The sequence below is a fragment of the Portunus trituberculatus genome, chromosome 6 (assembly GCF_017591435.1).
Source record: "Portunus trituberculatus isolate SZX2019 chromosome 6, ASM1759143v1, whole genome shotgun sequence".
Taxonomy (NCBI): Eukaryota; Metazoa; Arthropoda; class Malacostraca; order Decapoda; family Portunidae; genus Portunus; species Portunus trituberculatus.
Window position 1 is genome coordinate 7,955,443 of NC_059260.1, and position 23,533 is coordinate 7,978,975.

General features: G+C 41.4%; 1 protein-coding gene across 1 annotated transcript in view; it reads left to right on the plus strand.

The window, feature by feature from the left end:
- The window catches only part of LOC123517387 (nephrin-like), a 385,107-nt gene that overhangs the window by 213,280 nt on the left and 148,294 nt on the right, over positions 1 to 23,533 (plus strand). Inside the window, exon 2 of the mRNA XM_045277400.1 lies at positions 374 to 509. Within this exon, the coding sequence (XP_045133335.1) occupies positions 374 to 509 (136 nt within the window). The remainder of the gene's footprint in view (positions 1 to 373; positions 510 to 23,533) is intronic.

A 23,533-nucleotide genomic window follows, 5' to 3' on the forward strand; every position in this document is an offset into this window, starting at 1 on the left:
CGCCCATCTTCAGAAACGCCTTCTCACGCATTACGACAGTTTTCCAAGGCCGCAAAGACAGCTTGCAGGGTTTTCAAGACAGTTTCTCCTTATAATAAACCAGAAATCTTGCATCTATCACCAGAACCATAAAAACGCTCTTAAAAACACGAGTATCTTCATCTGGAGCATTTGGAAAAGAGTGATAGTGAGAGAGCAAAGCGTTTCTCAATACAGGCCAATATCTCAATATCCCTAGTCATACACATAGTAAGTCCCTCACTCTTCCTCTTAATCTCTATCTATCTATCTATCCATCTATCAATCCACCCGTTTAGCCATCTACGTATCCCTTATCATCCACATACTAATCGGTGGTCTCTCCTGTCGCCAGCGTGGTTTTCGGAGTGGACGGTGGTGCGGGGCCAGGCGGAGCTGCCGTGTCTGGTGCCGCGGCCCACAGACCCCAACGACAAACCGCTGCTGGCCCTCTGGTACAAGGAGAACCAGCCCACCGTGCCCATATACAGGTAAGTGCTCAGTGTGGAGTGTTGGGGAGGTTAAGGAGATGGAGAATAGAAGAAGAGGAGAAGGAAAAGGAGGAGGAGGAAGAGGAAGAGGAAGAGGAGGAGGAGAAGGAAGAGGAAGAAGAGAAGGAGGAGGAAAGATGTAGAAGGAGGAGGAGGAGGAGGAGGAGGAGGAGGAGGAGGAGGAGGAGGAGGAGGAGGAAAGATGAAGAGGAGGAGGAGGAGGAGGAGAAGGAGGAGGAGGAGGAGGAGGAAGAGAGAGAAGGAGGAAAGATGTAGAAGGAGGAGAAGGGTGGGAGGAAGAGGTGGTGTAGGAGGAGGACGAAGAAAAGGAGGAAAAAAAATAAAGAGGGAAGGAATACAGAAGGTGAAAGAAAATAAGAATACGAGGGAAAAAAGTAAGAAGAGAAACAACAAGAACGACAACAGCAGCAGCAAAAAACAACAACAACAACAACAACAACAACAACAAGCAACAACAACAACAACAACAACAACAACAACAACAAAAGCAGCAGCAGCAGAGCAGAACAGAGAGAATAAGAAGAGAGAGAGAGAGAGAGAGAGAGAGAGAGAGAGAGAGAGAGAGAGAGGGGGTGGCCCTTACACACATAGCAACCTCGCGTTCTGCCTCACTGTCCCAAAATCGAGTCAGTCTCGCTTCGTTCCTTCTTTCAATTCTTTCTCGACTTTATAGTGATGAAAAATAACCCTAAAGCTCCTCTGATGTAAAGTCCAATTCACAATTCTTTTCTGCCTTTGGTGTGTCGTCCATGACCTTTATCTTTCTCTCTATCTTTCTCTTTCTCCTTCTCTTTCTATTTTTCCTTCTCCTTCTCGTTCTCTCCGCGGTATTTCTGCCACTGTCGTCACTGATTGCAAACCCCAAGGCTGATTTTTTCTCTCCCGATTTCCCCTTGGAATGACGACCACTTCCGTGCTGCGTCCCTCTCTGTGCCGCACGTTGCAGCTCCCTCGTGCTGTTCCCTGGGACTACCGTGGCCTGGGAGTGGTGGTGGTAGTGGTGGTGGTGGTGGTGGTGGTCTACTGTATAGGTGGAAAAGTAATATATTCTTGGAGGAGAATATTCATAAGTGGGAGATTTAGACGAAGATGACAAGGGGTGCAATTACTAAGAGATATTATAATAGTGATGTATTTCCCTTTCTGTCTGGCACGACGGTCTTCAGTTTAGCTACTCTAGGCGGGAAAATTGATGAGAAGAGGTTGTAACTCATCATATTCAAGAGAGTGGGAGGCTCTGGACTAAATGAGATGGACTTGAACTTCGGAACTTATTCTAATGTTTTTCTTTTTCTTCTTCATTCTGTTCTCTTTCCACCAGAAGCAGACAGGACTAAGCGTGAGAGTGATGGCTGTGTGTGTGTGTGTGTGTGTGTGTGTGTGTGTGTGTGTGTGTGTGTGTGTGTGTGTGTGTGTGTGTGTGTGTGTGTGTGTGTGTGAGATGCTGTGTCCGAGCCTTGTCATCTGGGATTGCCTGTTATTTCATAAGTAGATTATTTTATTTATTTATTTATTTTACGTACATATTGTCCCATTCATACCAGGGTGATGTTTCCTCTGGTCAGTAATAAAAGGAATGTTAGGTTTGTTTTTACACTTTTTTTCCCATGTGTATATTTGTTCTATTCTTTATAATTCATTTGTCTTTATTTTTCTATGTGTGTTATTTTGTCCCATCTACAGCAAGACGAAATTCCTTCTTTTATATTTATTTGCATATGCATTATAAGTATTTTCATATATTTTGTCCCATTTATACTCATACACTGTGTATTGTTTACTATTTGCACATGCACTTCGTATTTCTCTATGTATGCAGCTCCATTTCTACTCAGTCGGCATTGCGCTCGACCAGTAGACGCGACAAAAATACCGGGTTTCGTTGTGGGAGTCTCAGTGTAGGACAATTAGGGTTTTTCTTCCTTTTCTGCTCACCAACTTGGGGTCCGAACTCGCAACTTCTAAAAACAGTTCCCAGTTTCGCGGTGTTCCTTTCCACAGACCTGACGCGGGGTTGGGCGAATCTCCTTGGGGACAGACACACAGACACAGGGACACACAGACAGACAGACCTCCGCACTTCCCCAAGTATCTGCCGCCTCTTTTCTGCCTCACTCCTACCGCCAGGACAGTCGACCGCCTTGTTCCTCCTCCCCACTGCTGTTGCTGTGGAATTATGGCGGAAACTTCTATACTTCGGGGAAAATTGAGCTGCTACGTATAATGGCTTAGAGGAGGAGGGAAAAAGGAAGAGGAAAAGAAAGAAGGGTATTTTTATAAGCGTATATGAACCTTTTCACGAAAGGACTTTTTTCCACCTTTATTTTTTCGCCTTCCAATGTTTTGACACATATTGTATTGTAGTCTTTTTTTTTTTTATCCTGTATCAATTTGTACCGCGATCTTATGAAATTTTTATATTTTGTACCACAGTTCCGTGTTTTTTTTGTGTTATGTTGCAGCAGTGTGGTGAGTCGCTACTACACAGTGTAAGCCTTAAAAGTCAATATGCTTTATCACTTATTGACTGAAGCATGTAATTATCTGTCCTTTTGTTGCTACGAGAATGGATGTCTATACCTCTTTTATCTTGCTCTTCATGAAATATTGTGAAGCCTTCCTTGTCAAAGGGAGAGAGTGACTTCACGTGACTCACTCAAGAAACGTAACGGATCGAAACTGAATCACGGGAGACTGATGACACAAGGCACTAGAAAAAAATTGACTAAGCAGTTGTAATGGCATGAGATTAACGCACCACATAATTCTCGGAAGAATGATAATGGTCGAAGATCACTATAATACTACTGATGCCTCACTTGATGATGGCACAAGATTACTAAAGAATAACGAAACTAGCAGCTATAATGGATGAGAATTACCGGAAAAGTATTGGCCAGCCAGATACAGCGGCACAAGGTTGATAGGATTAGTATATAATGGCCAGAAATTACAAAATGGAATTATTAACGCACCAGAGGATGATAACACAAGATTACTAGAGATTAATTGAGGTGGCAGTCATAACGGCCGAGGAGTACTAGAGAATAATTGACGAAACAGAAGTAATGGTGCAAGATTGCCAACAGAACGCACATTACGTTTCACTATAGTGTGCGTAATAGTAATAGCAACTCAGCCTCTGCTCTGCTTGGTGTTACATGCTCTTGATGACATTTGATGACTTGATTTCGGCCATGAATTGTGTTGATTCTGTTCCGTAGACAATCAGGGACATTGTTGAACAGGTAAACACGCCGCCAAGCAGGTGTGATGGTAATGGTAGCAGTGATGACGAGAAATATTGATGTGATAATAATAAAAAATGAATAATTGAATAGTGCTAATAAAAGTAATAGAAATAATGATAATAATAATAATGATAATAATAATAATAATAATAATAATAATAATAATAACACTTTGTTACTACTACTACTACTACTACCACCACCACTACTACTAATATTAATACCACCATTACTACTACTACTTCTACTTTTACTGCTACTACCACTGCTACGACTACTACTACTATTATTACTACTACTACTACTACTACTACTACTACTACTACTACTACTACTACTACTACTACTACTACTACTACTACTACTACTACTACTACTACTACTACTACTACTACTACTACTACTACCTTTATTGTTCAATTATGCATTACAGTACGGTACATTTCATTCTATTCCATTTTCTTGCGTTGTATCATTATAGATATTATTTCAAGTATATTTCATCCCTGCGAACGAAAAGAGAAGAATTCTACTAGAATACTACTAGAATACTACTACTACTACTACTACTATTAGCACTACTACTACTGCTACTACTACTAGCATTACTACTACTACTAGCATTACTACTACTACTACTACTACTACTACTACTACTACTACTACTACTACTACTGCTACTACTACTTCTACTACTACCTTTATTGTCCAATTATGCATTACACTACGGTACATTTCATTCTATTCCATTTTCTTGCGTTGTATCATTATAGATATTATTTCAAGTATATTTCATGCCTGCGAACGAAAAGAGAAGAATTCAGGAGGCAGGTCCGTGGCGAGGCCTGTGCTGCGCCACACACCGCCGCCACCAAACACGGAACACAATACAATGCCGCGGAATAAAACACAATGTTGGGGAAAGTTTGAGGAGCACACTTTAATGGTCATACTTTTAATTCTCTCCCTTAATGAACTGGAAAGTGGAGGTGAATGGTGAATGTTTTGCTCATTATCGCAGCTTTCTGTGTTCCCGTGTGCGGCGGCGAGGTATTGAGGTGGTGAGATGGTGAGGTGGAGAGAGGTGGCGAGGCGCCTCATTGCTCCGGTACGGTGCAACAAAGAGTCTGTGATAGCCGGGAATAGCCTGGGATAGCTTGGTAGTGGTCCATCCTCAGAAACACTTTGTTCTCTTACCACTACTATTTTCAAAGGTCACAGGGATGATGAGCCGGCTTGTCACGAGTAATTTTCCTGTTAATATTACAGAAACTTTGTATATCTATTACTAGAATAATAAAAAGTTCTTAATTCGCCTGAAAAGAAAAGAAGCGTGTGAGCACAGGTGTGTGTCGAGCCATTAAGGTCCTGAATAAGACAGCACTGAGCAGCCTGCCTGATGTAGAGGTGAGCGCGCCTGGCTGGGAACACTGCACGCTGGCTGGGGATTTGGTCTGGCTTTGGGGATCTGGCGCGCGGCCCTCCCAGCTGTTCATCCTCCTGCCTTGGTCGATAAATGAGTACCTCGGGCAGCTTGGGAAGGTAAACTACGGCGGAGCAGCCCAGCGTCCCATGGGAAGGGTCTCTCAGCCAGGCAGCCTCCAGGGGCCAGCGCCTCGCCCCGCCCTAATGGATTTATAGCAGGCCAGTCTAATCTACTCTCCTCCAACTCTATTCGATTTTCTCATAAAGCACCGAAGGCCGCACGGGTTGTTGCTCAAGTGTTATTGGTGATTTGATAAGGGGAATTCTGAAAAGCAGTATTTGATATTTGATAACAATCTCCTACAAAATTTAGTATTTCTTAAGATTTTCAAGAATTTTGTTAAAAAACTCGACAATATTTGTGGTCTTGAATATATATACATGGTTGGTATTTGGTGTTTTCATATAAGTTTTATATAAGTTCAGTGATAAGAGAGTTAGCATTCCTGACTTTCATGTAAATTTTCTTGGTAACACAGTTATGAATTTAGTCACTTCTTAGTTTAAAGAGAAGATAACAAACATCACTTTTATATTTGACTGGCGTGACATCATGACGTAGGCACAGTAGTAAAAACCCTGGCCACAGTAACGTAAAGAACCCTGCAAAATCCGCTACACACGTAAAAAAAAAAATGCAGAAGAAATAAAAATACAGAACCATCCAATTTAAAGGTACCATCATCCCTCTTAAAGCTGCGTCCTTCCTGACACACAAAGGTGGATCTGTGAGCTTGGCCTGAGTCCCGGAGCAGCGCCACACCTAAGCAGGGTATTGTGTGTCCCGCTGGCCTGAAGGAGGAGAGGCTGTGGCGCGTGATTATGTCCACTCGTTACTCTTTACCACTATGTACAGGGTTACGTAAACACACACACACACACACACACACACACACACACACACACACACACACACACACACACACACACACACACACACACACACACACACACACACACACACACACACACACACAGAAGAGATACAGGCAAGTACTGTACATAACGCGGCTCAAAGAGAGAGAGAGAGAGAGAGAGAGAGAGAGAGAGAGAGAGAGAGAGAGAGAGAGAGAGAGATAGAAAGACAGAAGCTGCAAATATAAAGACAAGACAACATTACCTCGGTTCAGGCTATGTATACTAAGTAGGTAGAGAGAGAGAGAGAGAGAGAGAGAGAGAGAGAGAGAGAGAGAGAGAGAAAACACGACAAATATAGATATAAAGTGACACAACCACACGAACGTAGCTCAAGTTATATGTACTACAAAGTAAATACAAGTAGGTAAATACACACACACACACACACACACACACACACACACACACACACACACACACACACACACACACACACACACACAGAAGGTTGTTTATTCACAGTGGCACACACGCGAGGCCAGGGGAACTGCCACACTTGGGTCTCTATTGTCACTCCGCTAAGACACGAAGTAGCGCCTATTCTCAAACATTTCACCGTCTCATCTCTCCTACTTTCAACACGCGCTGGTGGGAGTGGTGGTGCTCGAGTGCTTCCATCATTCCCGGGTGATGTTTAACTGGTTCTAGTGGAAAGTTGTGGGTGTTTTTGGAGTTTTTTTTTTTTTCTCATTATTCTGGTGGTATTGTAGTAGGTTCTATTTGAAGTTATTGAGGTTTTTATAAGAGTTTTCGTCATTCTTGTGGAAGTTGTTGGGGGTTTTTAAGATTGTTTTTTTTTTATGATTCTGGTGATGACTGAACTGGTTTTAGTGGAATTGACTAGCACTGTTATAAGTTTTCGTGATTTTGACTGTAGTTTTGTTTGCACTAGTGGAAGATTTTGCGATTTTCGAGTGTTTTCACAAGTTTCATTGTAAGTTATTTCTGGTTTTCCAAGGTTAATTTAATGATTCCACAGAGAATTTAAGAATTAGTAGTGAAAATTTAAAAAATGTCCATGATTATATTGATAGTTTAACAAGAGTTGTGTCACTGGTGGAAAATAACCTACAAAAATTCAACTAATCCCAGTAGCTTTAGAAAACAGTCCTAAGGGAAGCTGGCACACCATTAGAAAAAGACGAGATAGTATGTAGCAAACGTTCTTCCTTCGCATTGACTGGTGAGCTCTTCCTGCTGCCAGTACATCCAGGAAAGCTTAAGGCTCCTCAAGGAAACCAGAGAGTGAGAAGCCAACTAAGGCATGGCTGTAACTTTCCTTGGGCAAAGTAAACAGAGCAGTAGATGACGCAGTTTACATGATTGGAATGTACATGTAGATATAAATGGCTAAAATGATGTATGGGCAGATAGACAGACAGGGAGACAGGCAAACATATATGTGGAGATGAAGATAGGGAGGGAAAAAATAGTTTATCTTTGATGAAATAATAAAAAAGGAAAAAAATGTTATCTTTTCTTTTATTCTTTGGTAAATGGCAGGATGAGGGGGAAAAAGCACCAGCCTTTAGTAACACATTTTCCCATGTTACGTTTTCTTTCCTCACAACCTCCCAGCACAATTTCCCCCGGGGGTCGCCTGGTACTGCAGGCAGACCGGGCAGGTTAAAGGTGTGAGGCATTGCAGGCTGACCCCGCACCACACTGCCACCCTGCCTTCCTCACATCCTACCTGCCTGCCTCCTTGTCTCCCTGCTTCACAGTCTCCCCTCCCTCCTGACTCCTTACTCTGCTATACAATCTCCTTGCCTCACACACTCCTTTCTCTCTGCTTCTTCACTCCATCTCTTATCACTCTGCCCCACTGCTCTCCCTGTCTGTGTTTCCATGGTTGTGGGTGGTGATAGGTAAGTATTCTGCAGCTGTTGTGGAAGAAATATTCGTGGAAATTTGGTTAACTGGTCTTTAGAAGGAGGTGTAATGACAGACCACGGACCTAAACAAGACCCAGAGTGCAGTAAGGGTGTTTTTAGGAGTCTTGTAATATTTTGCAGTATTTGTAGGGGAAAAAAACTTGAAATTTCAATTATTTCTGTGTTGTTTTGAGATAGTTCTGACGAGAGAGAATGAAGCTGAGTAAAACGTCAAAAAAGCAGGTGTTTTCATGAGTGTGGCAAGAACAAATTATTGATAAATGACATGTCTTCCTTTCTTTGATACGTAGTTTTAGCAAGAGAGAAGGGGGAACAGAATAAAGCATAAAAAGGCAGGTGTTTCCATGAGTGTGGCAAGAAAGATTGTGGATAAATGGCATCGGTATTAAATGTACGCATGAAAAACTCGATTAACCGGCCTTTAAAAACAGTTTTGATGAGCGGTACGGAGGAGAGCAAGACCCGCAGCGAGGCACCGTGAACCGTGAACTCTCAGCCTTTCCATGACATTAATTCAATACAACCTGAATATTTTCGTGCTCAGAATAAAAAAAAAAAATAATATATTACACATAAACCTGGAACTGAAATATCTTTTTTTTTAATGTGCGTGGGATTAAAAAAAAAAAAAGATATATGCAAAGCCAGCGACAAGTGTAATTCTTTTATCAGATGTAGATATCGAGTCACCCGTTTATTTTTAAGAAGCACAAGTCTGATACCATCTCTACACCGACTCTGAATTACATTTGCATTTCTATTCCCTCTCCCGCTGCTGCAATGGTCGCGCCCTCGTGCCGGCGGGGAGTTATAAGGGAAAAGAACAGGGACGGAAAACATAAAAGAAAAAAATGAGAGAGGGATGGAAGAAGAGGGAAAAAAAGACAAGTAAGGTGTGATGTAGAGCTTAGAGTGTTTGCTGGAGGGGGGAATATATTATAAAGAAAGAAGAACTGGACAGAATACACGAGAAAAAATTAAACGAAAAGGGAAAAGAAAAGAAGACTAGAGCGGACAGACAAATAAGTGTGATGTAGAGCTTAGATTGTTTGCTGGAGGGGGAATATATTATAAAAAAAGAAGAACTGGATAGAATACACGATAAAAAAATAAACGAAAGGGGAAAAGAAAAGAAAGCTAGAGCGGACAGACAATAAAGAAAGATAATGGGGGAAAGACAGACAGAAAAACTCGAATAAAAGGAAATAATTTAAAGAAAAGCTAGATATGACAGAAAGTGAGGAAAAAGAGGGAGGGAAAATAAAAAAGAAAGCGAAATGGAAGAAACGAGAGAAAATAGGAAAACAAGAAAATGCACAATAAAGGAGAACGTAAGAATGGAAAAGAGAGAAGACAGAGAAAAAGAAATAAAGGAATACACGAAAAATGGAGAAAAATACAGCTTTAAACATGAATGAGAAGTAAAAGTGAAAGAAAGTGTATTGTAATATGAAAGAATGGAAGAATGGAAATCAAAATGCAAGTATTGTATTGAAGAACACTGATGATTAATTAGTAAAGAGAGCACTACAAAATAACGAAAGGAGGAAAAATGTGAAGGGAAAAGATAGAATATGAAAATTAAAGGATGTATAAAGGGAAGCATAAAAAGGAGGAATGAAAAATGAAATTGCTAACTTTTGATCGGTGTTGCGACTGTAAGAAGAGAAGAAAAGTAACAGGAAAGGAATGTGAAAATAGATAAAGAGAGATGAAAGGAAAGAGCGAATAGTATAAAAAGAAGGAGGAATGAAAAGTGTAATTATAAACTTTTGAAGAAAGGAACAATGTGGAGTAAAAAAAAAAAATGAAAGAAAAAAAAACGTTTGGAGTCAGGAAAAAATGAGAAAAGAGAAAGAAAAGTTGGGAAGAGCTTAAAAAAAATGTGAATTGAAAATAAATGTAATAAAAGATAAATGTAATAAAAAAATAAATGTAATGAAACAATGTAATAAAAATGTAATAAAAATGTAATAAAAAAATTGTGAAGTGAAAATAAATGTAATAAAAAAAAATCTTAGAATATGAAAAATGAGATGATGCTGATTGACGCTACAAAAAATCATGAATAAATAGACTATTAATACGTAAGTAAATAAATACATAAACCTTTCAAATATATAACAAAGGTGACGTAGACAAAATACTCACAATCAGTAAACAGAATAGAAGAAAAATATATTGAAGCTACGAGAAGGTTAGATTTAGGAAAGAAATCGTAAGGAAGTGTCTCATTAATGATAAAAAAGTAGAAGGCAATCAGTAATGAAGTTATTGGTGATGAATACATAAATCTTTTGAAGTTATAACAAAGGTGACGTAGACAAAATACTCAAAATCAGTAAACAGAATAGAAGAAATATGAACTCAAGCTACGAGAAGGTTAGATTTGAGAAAGAAATAGAAGGAAGTGTCTCTCATTAATGATTCGTGAGTGGAAGGGAATCAGTAATTAAGTTGTTGGTGATGAGGCGTTAGGAAGATTAAACTCCTTCAACAGCATGACACGTTTCTATATTCATTCTCTTTACTATCTGACGATTTTCTACAGCCTCGGAAACTCATGTGTGGGACTGAAATAGTGAAGACTGACCATTAATCCTTTGACCTCTATAGACCCTTCCTAATGTCGATAAAATGGTCTATTCACACACAAATATCGAGGTAAAAACACGCCCTTGTACTGAAAGGGTTGAAGGAAGATTAGGCAGATTTATGAATGGTGATAAAAGGTAGAAATAAGCAGGTGTGTTATAAACGCCTCTGGTGACTTCTTGTAACTCTACCAACGTGATTACTGATTCCATTCCTTTCATTTATCACTATTTAAACATCAATTCCTTCCTGTCTCTTTCAAACCTAACATTTTTCAATCTTAAACAGGTTATATTTTGCTCCATCCTAACTATTGATCTTGAGAATATCACTTCACGTCACACTTGACTATTCTCTGTAACAGTTAGTGATGATGATGATGATGACGATGATGATGACGAAGGCAATGATGATGATGATAATGACGTTTTGTTCTTGCCACACATGAAAACACCTGCTTTTTTTGACGTTTTACGCAGCTTTCTTCTCTCTTGTCAGAACTATTTTAAAACACCACAGAAATAATTAATTGAAATTTCAAGTTTATTTCCCCTACAAATACTGCAAAATATTAGTCTTGTTAACTCTTACAAGACTCATAGAAACACCCTCACTGCGCTCTGGGTCTTGTTTAGGTCCGTGGTCTGCCATTACACTTTTTAAAGACCAGTTAACCAAATTTCCGCGAGTATTTTTCCACAACAGCTGAAAAATACTTACCTATCACCACAACCATGGAAACACAGACAGGGAGAGCAGTGGGGCGGAGTGATAAGAGAGGAGTGAAGCAGAAGCAGGAAGGAAAGGAGTGTGTGAGGCAAAGAGACTGTAATCATCATAAATAAAATAAATAACGAAAAAGAGTAAGACACAAAAGATAATGAGAGAAAAAGGGAGGTGGAGGCGTAAATAGACCATACATTTGTGCCTCTCAGGAAAGAAAAAAAGTCAAGTAAACCATCATAAAGAAAATAAATAACGTAAAGAGTAAGATAGAAAAGATAATGAGAATAAAAGGGAGGTGGAGGAGTAAATAGACCACCCATTTGTACCCTTTTAAAGACCAATTCACCAAATTTCCGCGAGTATTTCTTCCACAACAGCTGCAGAATACTTACCTATCACCACAACCATGGAAACACAGACAGGGAAAGCAGTGAGGCAGAGTAATAAGACAAGGAGTGAAGCAGAAGCAGGGAGGAAAGGAGTGTGTGAGGCAAGGAGATTGTATAGCAGAGTCAGGAGGGAGGGGAGATTGTGATTACACCTTTTAAATACCAGTTGATCAAATTTCCACGAGTATTTTCTCCACAACAGCTGAAGAATGATTACAGATAATGATGACTAGTTAAAGTGAAGTGATGGAAGTGTTTAAATGATTATTAGCCTGGCGCTGTGGGTGCTGGTAGGCGCTGTGTGTGGGCGGCGGGCAGCGGTGGGTGGGTGAGGGCACGGTCGCCGCCTCGCCAGCCCCACGCCCCTCTCTCCACACTTCCGGGAGTCATTAGCTGCACCCGGCCCGATATAAACGAAGAAAGTAATTGAAAAATGATAATTTGTTTTCTCGCTAAAGAATCTGTGAATTAATGAGGATGAGAGTAATTATGGATATGATGACGGGAACTTTCACTACCTCCACCACCGCCGCTGCCGCCACCACCACCACCACCACCACCACCGCTTGTATACCACCACCACTATCACCACCATCACCACCACCACCACCACCACCACCACCACCGCTTGTATACCACCACCACTATCACCACCATCACCACCACCAACACAACTTGTATACCACCACCACCTCTACTTGTATGCCACTAACACTACCATCAACACCAATACCACTTGTATACCACCACCACTACCACCACTACCACCTCCTCCAATACAACTTGTATACCACCACCATCACCATTACTTGTATATCAACGCTACCATCAACACCAACACCACTTATATACCTAAACTACCACCAGCGCTTGTATACCACCACCTCCACCACCACCACCACCACCACCACCACCAAGAATAGAAATGAAGAATAAGATAAGATTATTAATTCGTCACATTGTTCTACGTTCTCGTATACAAGTGAAGTTCTTTAAGGCTAGAGGCTCCACAGAAAGCAAAGGTATAGTATAGATTATGAAAATAGCTATAATTAAAAGACATCAATCACATACACAACATCAACAACTGTACGAGCACACAAGGCATGCCATGAATAAAAGTGGTTGAAAAGCACAATGCTGGTAGGAATTAAATATTTGTTATACCGATCTGTTTTTATCATGGGTACATTTGGCTGTATCTGGTGTTGTCACTTCTGCACCTAACTTTTTTTTTTCTTTTTATTTATACCGTGTGGGCTTTTTCCGGGAGTTTATGGGCTAAAGGGGATACTTTTTTGGGGTACCTCCTATCTCAAAGCCCACCCACTAGGAAACCGTTGCCCCGAGTGAGGAAGCCTAACCTACACTCTGACCGTGGACAGGATTCGAACCCGTGCGTTTGGAGAGCCCTCGGACACCAAAGCACGCATGGTTCCACTGTACCACGGCTGGATTCTAACAATTTTATGTCGCTTTTTTTTTTTTTTATCTGCAGAACTTATTTGTTTTATACCAAGCAGTGACTGACAAATGTAGAACCGACTCTAAGGTGGATTTATAAAACTGACTGATAATACGTACCAGGAGGTTAGTAGGTCAGTAACTAAAGCACCTACTTAACTAATAGTAAACCAAGTGCGGTGTGCAGGAAACAATAGAAAAGACTCTTCTCTACATTTTGCTCTTAAATTAAATGAAAACCTTAACTTTCATCCATCCATCCACTTATTCATCCATGCACACTCATTCCATTGACTTTCCTTTGACCTCACCCGCCCTATCACCTCCCACGCTCCTCATCTTCCATTTCCTCCCTCATCACAATCTGATCTTCTTTTGTGTTTTCCTCCTCTTCCGTCCCAACACGTCCTTCCCCAGCCACTCTCCTTTCATCCCTTAACCTTCTGCAATCATTTCCATTTTGTTTATCGCTTTTCCTCAATTCTGAGTCCTTTGATCTCCTGAAAATGTGTCAGTTATTTGTTTTTTGTAAGGAGACTGTCAGCAGATGAGAGGATGTAACATTGAGGGAACACACTAAACACGGTCGTATTAAGAGCGTTGATGTGTTTGTCATCACTGTTTATCGCTTTCTTTCAATTTCAAGTCCTTTGATCTTGGAATACATCAGTTATCAAATATTGTAAAGACTCTCATTCACATTGAAGGAAAACACTAAACTCGGTGATAATAAGTGCAGTGGGTCAGTTTATCATTTGTTTCTCGTTTTCTGCTAATTTGAAGTCTTTTGATCTGGCTAAGCGCGATATTTAGAAACGCTTCTCTCTCTCACCGCGACCATTTTCTGAGGCTAAGGAGTATTTTCTGAGTTCTAAGAAGTATTTTTCCTGTTGATAATGCAGGAAATTTGTTAACATGTCACTAGAATTACAGAAACATCCTTAAAAACCCGCGTCTCTTCAACTAGACTCCTTTGAAAATCGTGAAGGTGCTACGCGGAAGTGTTTCAGAATATGTGCATGCGTGTCTTCAGATGATACGACACGCAAAATACACGCAGGTTACAAGATACAACTCTCCCCCCACCACGACTTTACCAAACACAAAACGAGATTAGTGAAATTTCATATTGAATAACAATAATAATAATAATAATAATAATAATAATAATAAAGGGAGCCTGAACGAGGTTAGGCGTCTGTGAGTGCTGCAAGTTACAAGAATCCCAACTAAAACCTTTGATATTTTAAGGTAAAGAATCAAAATGTAGAATGTAGGTACTAGACTAGAGTATCAGTTGAGGTGGGTTATTTTCAGAGGAAGGACCGGCGAGGTAGTAATGAAAGATGTGATCGCCGAGGTTACCATCTGTGACTGCTGAAAGTTACAAGAATCCAAACGAAATCCTTTGATATTTTAAGGCAAAGAATAAAATTGGAAATACTAGACTAGAGTATTAGCTGAGGTTGTTCTTAGAGGAGGGATCACCGAGGCAGTAATGATAAGATGTGATCGCCGCACCTCTCTTCAGAAAGGTCATCAATGCCACGCTTGATGACGTAATTACTGCTGTCGATAATGTCACCGCTCCTTCATTTGGCCGTGACGGACAGAGCTTCTCGTAACCTTGTATCTCTTACCCTCATTTATTTTCTTTTTGAGCATACTTTTTTATAGTTTTATTTTTCTTATTTTCGTGGTTTTTGTTATTGTTATTTATTATTATTGTTGTTGTTATTATTATTATTATTATTATTATTATTATTATTATTATTATTATTATTATTATTTTATTAATATCATTATTATTATTATTTTTATTATTATTATTATTATTATTGTTATTATTATTATTATCATTATCATCATTATTATTGTTGTTATTATTGTTCTTTTTGTTATTATTATTATTATTAATAGTTATTATTATTATTATTATTATTATTATTATTATTATTATTATTATTATTATTATTATTATTATTATTATTATTATTATTATTATTATTACTATTATTATTATTACTATCATTATCATTTGTGTCTTCTCCTCCTCCTCCTCCTCCTCCTCCTCCTCCTCCTCCTCCTCCTCCTCCTCCTCCTCTTCTGTAATTCTGTCTTTCCACTAATAGTTTGTGTACAATACGAGTATCTACCTAAACAGTCTAGTAAGGATCTCAATGTCTTCCTTTGTTTCCTCTTCCTCCTCTTTGCTCTACTCATCCTACTTGTTTCCATTCACTTCCCCATCTCTTTCTCGTCCTCGTCCAGTTTCTCCTCCTCCTCCTCCTTCTCCTCCTCCTCCTCTTCTTCCTTTGCCTGGCTGGTGATGGCGTGCTCTCACATTCGCCCGGGCAGATCTTAAGGATCAAAAGCTTCAAAAATAGACGCGTCGCTTCGTGCATAACAAGGATTCTGGTCCCGCGCGCCCGCCAAGTTTTAATGCTGCCTGAGCCTTCCACGCTCCGGGCTCTCCTACTGTTGGGGAGTATTTGTCTGGCGCTGCGGTGATGCGGTGAAGGAGAGTGTATCGGCTGCGGTGTTGTTGAGGGGGTGTTGTGGAGACAATGCTGAAAGGGCAGGGTGTAGAGAAGCTTACATTAGGAGTTGTTCGAGGTGTGTTGTTTAAGATGTACGATTTTAAATGGGAGATTATGAGATTTGATTTTGTTTGGATGTGTAGTGCATAGGTCGGTGGAAAGCAAGTTAGGGCCGCCGTGATACAGTGCGTGCTGTGGGGTCCGAGGGGTTTCCAAGCGCACGGTTCGAATCCTGTCCACGGTCCGAGTGTAGGTTGGGCTTCCTCACTCGGGGCAACGGTTTCCTAGCGGGTGGGCTTTGAGATAGGAGGTACCCCCAAAAAGCATCCTCCTTAGCCCATCAGTTGCCGTGAAAACCCCATATACCATAAATAAATAAAAAAAAGAAGTTACTGTTGTGTTGGGGGTGGTAAGGGAGGGTATATTGTGCAAAAGTCGTGGTGTTTCGAGGCAAGGATGGCGGTGACACAGAAGCATCGCCAGGGATCCGACACTCCCTCCTTTTTCGTGAGCCTTTTCCTCTCAGAAGCTCGACACTCTATTACTGGAGCAGGTGTGTGTTGCTGGCGTGGTCCTCCCGCTGCACCCTGACGCGCACACACACACACACACACACACACACACACACCAAGAAGATATATATATTCGCGACTAAAACTACTCTTCCTGCTACTACTACTACTACTACTACTACTACTACTACTACTACTACTACTACTACTACTACTACTACTACTACCTCCACTACCCATAATATAACACTCTCTCTCTCTCTCTCTCTCTCTCTCTCTCTCTCTCTCTCTCTCTCTCTCTCTCTCTCTCTCTCTCTCTCTCTCTCTCTCTCTCAGCAGACTCAGCAAGAAGTAAAATATGAGCATTCGAGTACGGCGAGTCCTGAGCCCCACAGTTTCCTCCCTTGGAATTACCTTTGGCAGAATTACTACTCTCGCAAATTCGCGGGTAGCCATTTCCCACTTATACTTCCCTCAAAAGTTGCTGGCGGCCGTCGTGTGAGAGAGCGAGCGCCCGTGTAGTACATACCTATACATCCAACTTTCCCCTAAGTGTTGGCTTGTGCACGGCTAAGTTTGAGGTGCTGAGGGACGGAGGGGACTGTGAGGGGATGTAGGTTTGTGTGGCAGGGATGAGGAGGCACGCACAGTGGTGAATGAAGAGTGATGGTGTGATGGGGATGATGGCAGAGTCTGTCTGAGTGGAAGTTTATGAATGCATGAATGTATATACCTGTGTGTGTGTTTCACTGTTTGTTTGATCTGCTGCAGTCTCTGACGAGACAGCCAGACGTTACCCTACGGAATGAGCTCAGAGCTCATTATTTCCGATCTTCGAATAGGCCTGAGACCAGGCACACACCACACACCGGGACAAGGTCACAACTCCTCGATTTACATCCCGTACCTACTCACTGCTAGGTGAACAGGGGCTACACGTGAAAGGAGACACACCCAAATGTGTATGTGTGTATGTGTGTGTGTGTGTGTTTGTGTGTGTGTGTGTGTGTAATGGGTTGGTGGATGTTAGTGTACGTGTGTGTGTGTGTGTGTTTCACTGTTCGATCTGCTGCAGTCTCTGACGAGACAGCCAGACGTTACCCTACGGAACGAGCTCAGAGCTCATTATTTTCGATCTTCGGATAGACCTGAGACCAGGTACACACGACACACCGGGACAACAAGGTCACACCTCCTCGATTTACATCCCGTACCTACTCACTGCTAGGTGAACAGGGGCTACACGTGAAAGGAGACACACTCAAATATCTCCACCCGGCCGGGGAATCGAACCCCGGTCCTCTGGCTTATGAAGCCAGCGCTCTAACCACTGAGCTACCGTGTGTGTGTGTGTGTGTGTGTGTGTGTGTGTGTGTGTGTGCGCGCGCGCGTGTTCTTATGTTACGGCCTATAGCACTTGAAGGCACACTTGAAGAGTATATGAGAAGCGCTGTTCAGCTTCCGCCCATTAGTGGCGCAGGGAATTTTATTTATAGTGGTACCCATATTAGGGTCCATATCACCACCCAAGTGCATCTTTGGTGTAACCACCTAGAACCTGGGTATCATGGTGACATGTAGGTAACTTTAAACCACTCGACAAATGGCATAGCGGTATTTGGTGGGATTCGAACCCACACGTGAACATCTGCCTGACCCCACGCTCACCACCTTATCCAGGACGTCACCGCCTCCTGTGTGTGTGTGTGTGTGTGTGTGTGTGTGCAGGGGAGGGCGTCGCGTGTAGCTTGCGTGTTTAGGAGAATAAAAAAAACAAGCGAGGAGAAAAAGTGCATTTATGATGTATAAGGGAACGGTGAACATTGATATGACTTTCGTGTTTTATTATACTTATTTTTTATTCATTTATTTATTTTTTTTGTAGATGGGGAACCAGCCAAGGTTAACAAAAACGATTAAACAAAAGGTCCACTGGGATGCCAATACCCAAACAGGGGCGATAGAGAGAGTTAGCCAAATGAACTGGATAAATATCTTCAAGTGATAAGAAGGTTTAAATACAAAAGCAGGCAGAGAGTTCCAGTTCTTTCTTTTTTTTTTCTTCCACGATTCATCGTTATCGTTTTTCATCATAATTGTTTCATCCACATTTAAAAAGATAAATAGCTAATCTTTTTTATTATTATTTACACAATGAGGGCTTTTCACGGGAATTTCTGGGCTAAAGGGGATAGTTTTTGGGGCACCTCCTATTTCAAAGCCCACCCGCTAGGAATGTGTTGCCCCGAGTGAGGAAGTCCAACCTACACTTCGACCGTGGACAGGATTCAAACCGGTGCGCTTGGAGACCCCTCGGACCCCAAAGCACGCATGCTTCCATCGTACCACAATTATCACATTACAATTTTACTTACTTCTAACATTTTACTCAGCAACGATTCTCGTGGATTTTTAACACTTTGTAGAGTGACATGACAGCGATCCTAGGCCGCTAAACTTTGAAAACTCATAAAAAAGATATAGTGATAAATATTCCCCACGCTTCAGTCTCTCCGGATCCTTGCGTCAACCTTCATAACGCCCACGAGACCTGGAATGACAGTCTCGACGCCGTTCGTTCTCCTCTGCATCTAAATAATGCACCGGTGGACTGGTGGGCTAAAGGTTGACTTCGATCCCTCTTCACAGTAGACTGCTGGGACGTTACTGCTTTCACCCAACACGTCCGCCTCGCTCCACCTTGCCTTGCCGCATCGTTTGCCATAACTCAGTCAGTCTTCACACGTTTTGGTAGAGTCCGGGTATGAAACGTAACCGTCTCTTTCTCTCTCTCTCTCTCTCTCTCTCTCTCTCTCTCTCTCTCTCTCTCTCTCTCTCTCTCTCATACTACCCAAGAGACTCCAGCACCAAAAATTCTAATAAAAGTATCGTCATGGGAGAAATATTTAGAATGGAAGTGTCTTTTGTACCCTGCTAAACTATTCAGGAGACTGGAGTGCAAACGCAAGTATATAAGAAGAAGGCAGTTATGAGAAGAGTGTCGGGAATTGAAGAGTTAAAAAATGAATCGTGGGGGTAAGTGTTTTTTTTTTTTTCTTTTTAGCTCGAGAGCTATTAATGGGAACCCAGTACAAACGCAACTCTAGAAATTATATTGTTAAAGAAAATATGTGTGGCACTGTAGGGAAGAATACTGCCTTGCCAAAGAAGAAGGTGTTGATTTTGCGTTCTTTAGATGGTATTGTACAAGAGACTGCAATACAAACGCGTCTTTAAAAAGTATATAGTGAAAATCATCAAGCAGTGAATGGGCTGATCGTGCTGGTCAGTCGAGGAGCCGTCGCCACCAGACCCAGCGGAACCTTTCTGGGCCGTAACGTGATAACCCGGGGACGTAAATAGCCGAGTATCCGGTGTGAGTGCCAGAATAATCTAATACTGGCTTAAAGGTCAGGGAAATTGAGCACACCAGATACGCTCCACATGACACAAGCTCTCGTCCTTTACCTCCATTAATTTCAGCGAGGCGACGCGAGTTGGAAGGCGAGGGACACTGGAACGAAGCGACTGGAAGGTTATGAGGAATGAGTACCAGTGACGCTAGGTGGAAGGCGAGGGACACTGGAACGAAGCGACTGGAAGGTTATGAGGAATGAGTACCAGAGACCCGAGATGGAAGGCGAGGGACATTGGAACGAAGAGACTGGAAGGTTATGAGGAATGAGTACCAGTGATTCTAGGTGGAAGGCGTGAGATACTGTAACGAAGCGACTGGAAGGTTATGAGGAATGAGTGCGAATGACTAGGTAGAAGGTGGGGAAGACTGGAACGGAGCGACTGGAATGTTATGAGAAACGAATACTAGTAACTCTGGATAGAAGGTGGGGGGAACTGAGAGATGAGTGTTAGTGTTCTTTACCCAGTGTTTTCCTCAGAGGTTGTTGGTTTGTGTGTCTCAGGTCTGGGGTTTGCTTGTCTTCTTTCTGAGGTTTAAACTATCATCTTTTGAAGCTAAACTCACAAAAAAAAGGGAATGGATATTTAGTAAAGCTTCGAGAAATTTATAGTTTTTTTTTTAAGCAATACCAACAAAACAGGTTGCATCATCTAATAAAACTATTCTGAGGTACTGGAACAAAATTAAAAGAGTATTCTTAAATGCCTTGTTTTCTCATAAGGAATGTTTTATTAAAGATCACAAAGGTAATTAGTTTTGTCTTTTTCTTGATTTTCTTTATTTCTATGGTGATATATGGTGATAGATAAAACATCACCAGAATTATGGAAACACCCTTCAAGACCACACTAACTTCCTCAGAGTGAAATGCGTAGGGAAGGTACCTACTCACAGAACACCAAGGATTCACACTGTGCCCTCAGTATCTCTTGTTACAGGTATGCGTTCAGTTATATAATGCTAAAAGGTCCACTGGTTCTCCAACTAGTTTCATCTAACCTTGCTCTGTACTCTGGTCCTTCCGTCTTAAAAGCAGTAAATCAATCCACAAATATTTTTTTCATGTGTCAGAGTTAAAATCGGTTGCAATATGATATTTTCTCTCTTTTTTTCTATGTAAGGTTTATCTATATCAACAACAAAGCTGCAAAATATGTGCCAGATAATGAAAAAAAGAAATTGTATTGTAGAATGTTATATTGTACCCAATTGTATTTTTCATATATATTTTATACTTTTAAAGCATAAAACACATCATATCGTGTTGCTTTAACCCTTCCAGTACCATGACGCGTTTCCATATTCATTCTGCTAACTATTTGGTGATTTTATACAGCTTCAGAAACTCATGTAGGGTATTAAAATAGTGAAGACTCTGGCCATTAATCTTCTGAACTCCATAAACCCTTCCTAATGTCAATAAAATTTTCTAATCGTACACAAACCTCAAGGTGAAAGTGTCCCTGTATTGAAGGGGTTAAACCTAATTATCGCTGAAGTCCTGAGAGAGTTCGAGACAGGGAAGACAAGCCATGCGACTCTTCACTTCAGTCAGTCAGCGCTCAAAGGCGACGACTTTGTTACTGTGCATGTTTGAGTCCTATCCTGTTTCGTTGAGTGCTTATATGGGCTTAAGATGAACCAGGACTCTCTCAAAGCCTGTCCACAGTAGCCAGCAGGTACCTTAGCTAAGTAATGAGTGTATTTTGACCCGTACTGGTGGTGTTTATTGAGAGATCATGTAGTGTGTCATGTCTCTCCAGCCTGGCAGGAAGCATCGCGGCTCAGGAATCACACTTGCTAGAGTATTGATATCGCCAATACTGGAACACATTTTTTACCTTGAGATTAGTGTATGATTAGACAATTTTGTTTAAATTAGGAAGGGTTTATGGAGGTCAGAAGATTAATGGCCACAGCCTTCACTATTTTAATCCCCCACATAAGTTTCTGAAGCTTTATGAAATCATCAAACAGTAAGCAGAATGATTATGGAAAGGGGTTAATATCTTTTATTACTACATTTTATTAATTTTGTATATTTTATCGGTTTTGTATTCCATTAACTATGTAAGAGAGAAACGTCTTCAGTGTTGTGAATTTAAAGAAATGGTGATAAAAAAAAGGAGGTTGTAAGGCTTAAGGACGAGAAAGTAGGCTGAATGTTTGTGGAGGTGTACCTTGGGCGTCTGTGCTCCATCACGACGCATCCTGCAGCTGCCACAACATTCCCTCGTATGAATAAAGTGGTTGGTAGGGAAACATGCGCTGACGTAGAGTAATATATATTTTGACGTTTCATCTATACAACCTAACCATCTACAGAAAGCATTGTATAGCTTGTATAGAAAAAGTGTCAAAGAATATATTCCTCTGCATCAGCTCGTGTTTTCCTACCACCCACTTTAAGCATATGTCTAGATATTTTTTTGTTTATTACTCTTGTTGCTTGAGTGTGTACCGTTAAATCTGCAGTCAGGTGTTACTGTAAACATCAACCACTGTTCTCCTTCTTAGCCGCCACACCATCCTCTGCTCCTCCACCTTCTCCCACCACGATACTATCTCCTACAAACATCAACCACTGTTCTCTTTCTTAGTCACCACACCATCCTCTGCTCCACCTTTTCCCACTACGATACTATCTCTTCCCTTTCCTTATCACCGTCTTTGCTTCCACCATTCATCATAAGCTATACCACCACATCCCTCCCCTCTTCACCACACCATTACCTCCACATCTTTCACCTTCACCACTCATTACTACCACCACCAGCTGCCTTCACGTATCACATCCTTCAGCATCACCACTGATTACCACCACCACCAGCTGCCTCCACGCATCACCACATCCTTCACCACTCATTACTACCACCACCAGCTGCCTCCACGCATCACCACATCAATTCACTGCTCTCAATAATGAACTAATCCGTGCGAGGAATCACGTGAGGGGCCAAGAATGACAGAACCGAGGTGAATAAACACTCGTTAGTAGAATCACTGCAATTGTAGAACTCGTTAATTTCAGTGTGACTTCCATTGCCTGCTTGGGTTTATCTTTAGACTCACCACGGCCGCCCCAACCTCACCTCTCCAATGTTTAACCTCCCCGATTCTCACACCCACAACCCCCCAAAGCTTTCCAGTACCTTAACTTCTCCCCAATTTCGTCTCCCCAGCCTTCTCCGGCCTTAACCTCTCAGCTTTACCTCCCCAATCCTTGTCTTTCTGTCTGTACCATTCCACTCTCCTCCAGCCTCCCACTCCCCACCCCGAGCAGTAACGATCCCCGCAGGCCACGTAATTGCACAAGTCGTTACCGTGTGTGTGTGTGTGTGTGTGTGTGTGTGTGTGAGGGCAGGAAGCAGCGTTAGAAGTGGTCTTTAGGCATTTACATTGACTCATTTGGATAACGTGAATATCAGGCATTGGAATGGGCTAGGTAAGGAGAGGTTAGCTGGGTCTCTCGGTGTCTGCCTGTCTGTCTATCTCTGTCTGTTTGTCTGTCTGTCTATTGATTTGTGTGTCTCTTTCTGCATTTTATACTTCACAGGATGTTGTTCTGTTGATCTGTTTCTTTTGGTGTGTTTGTCTATATGTGTGTTTTTCTATTTCTATTATCTGTCTGTTTATATTTGCATGTGTTTAATTTTTATCTATATTTTTTTGTGCCTTCCTATCTCTCTCTCTCTCTCTCTCTCTCTCTCTCTCTCTCTCTCTCTCTCTCTCTCTCTCTCTCTCTCTCTCTCTCTCTCTCTCTCTCTCTCTCTCTCTCTCTCTCTCTCTCTCTCTCTCTCTCTCTCTCTC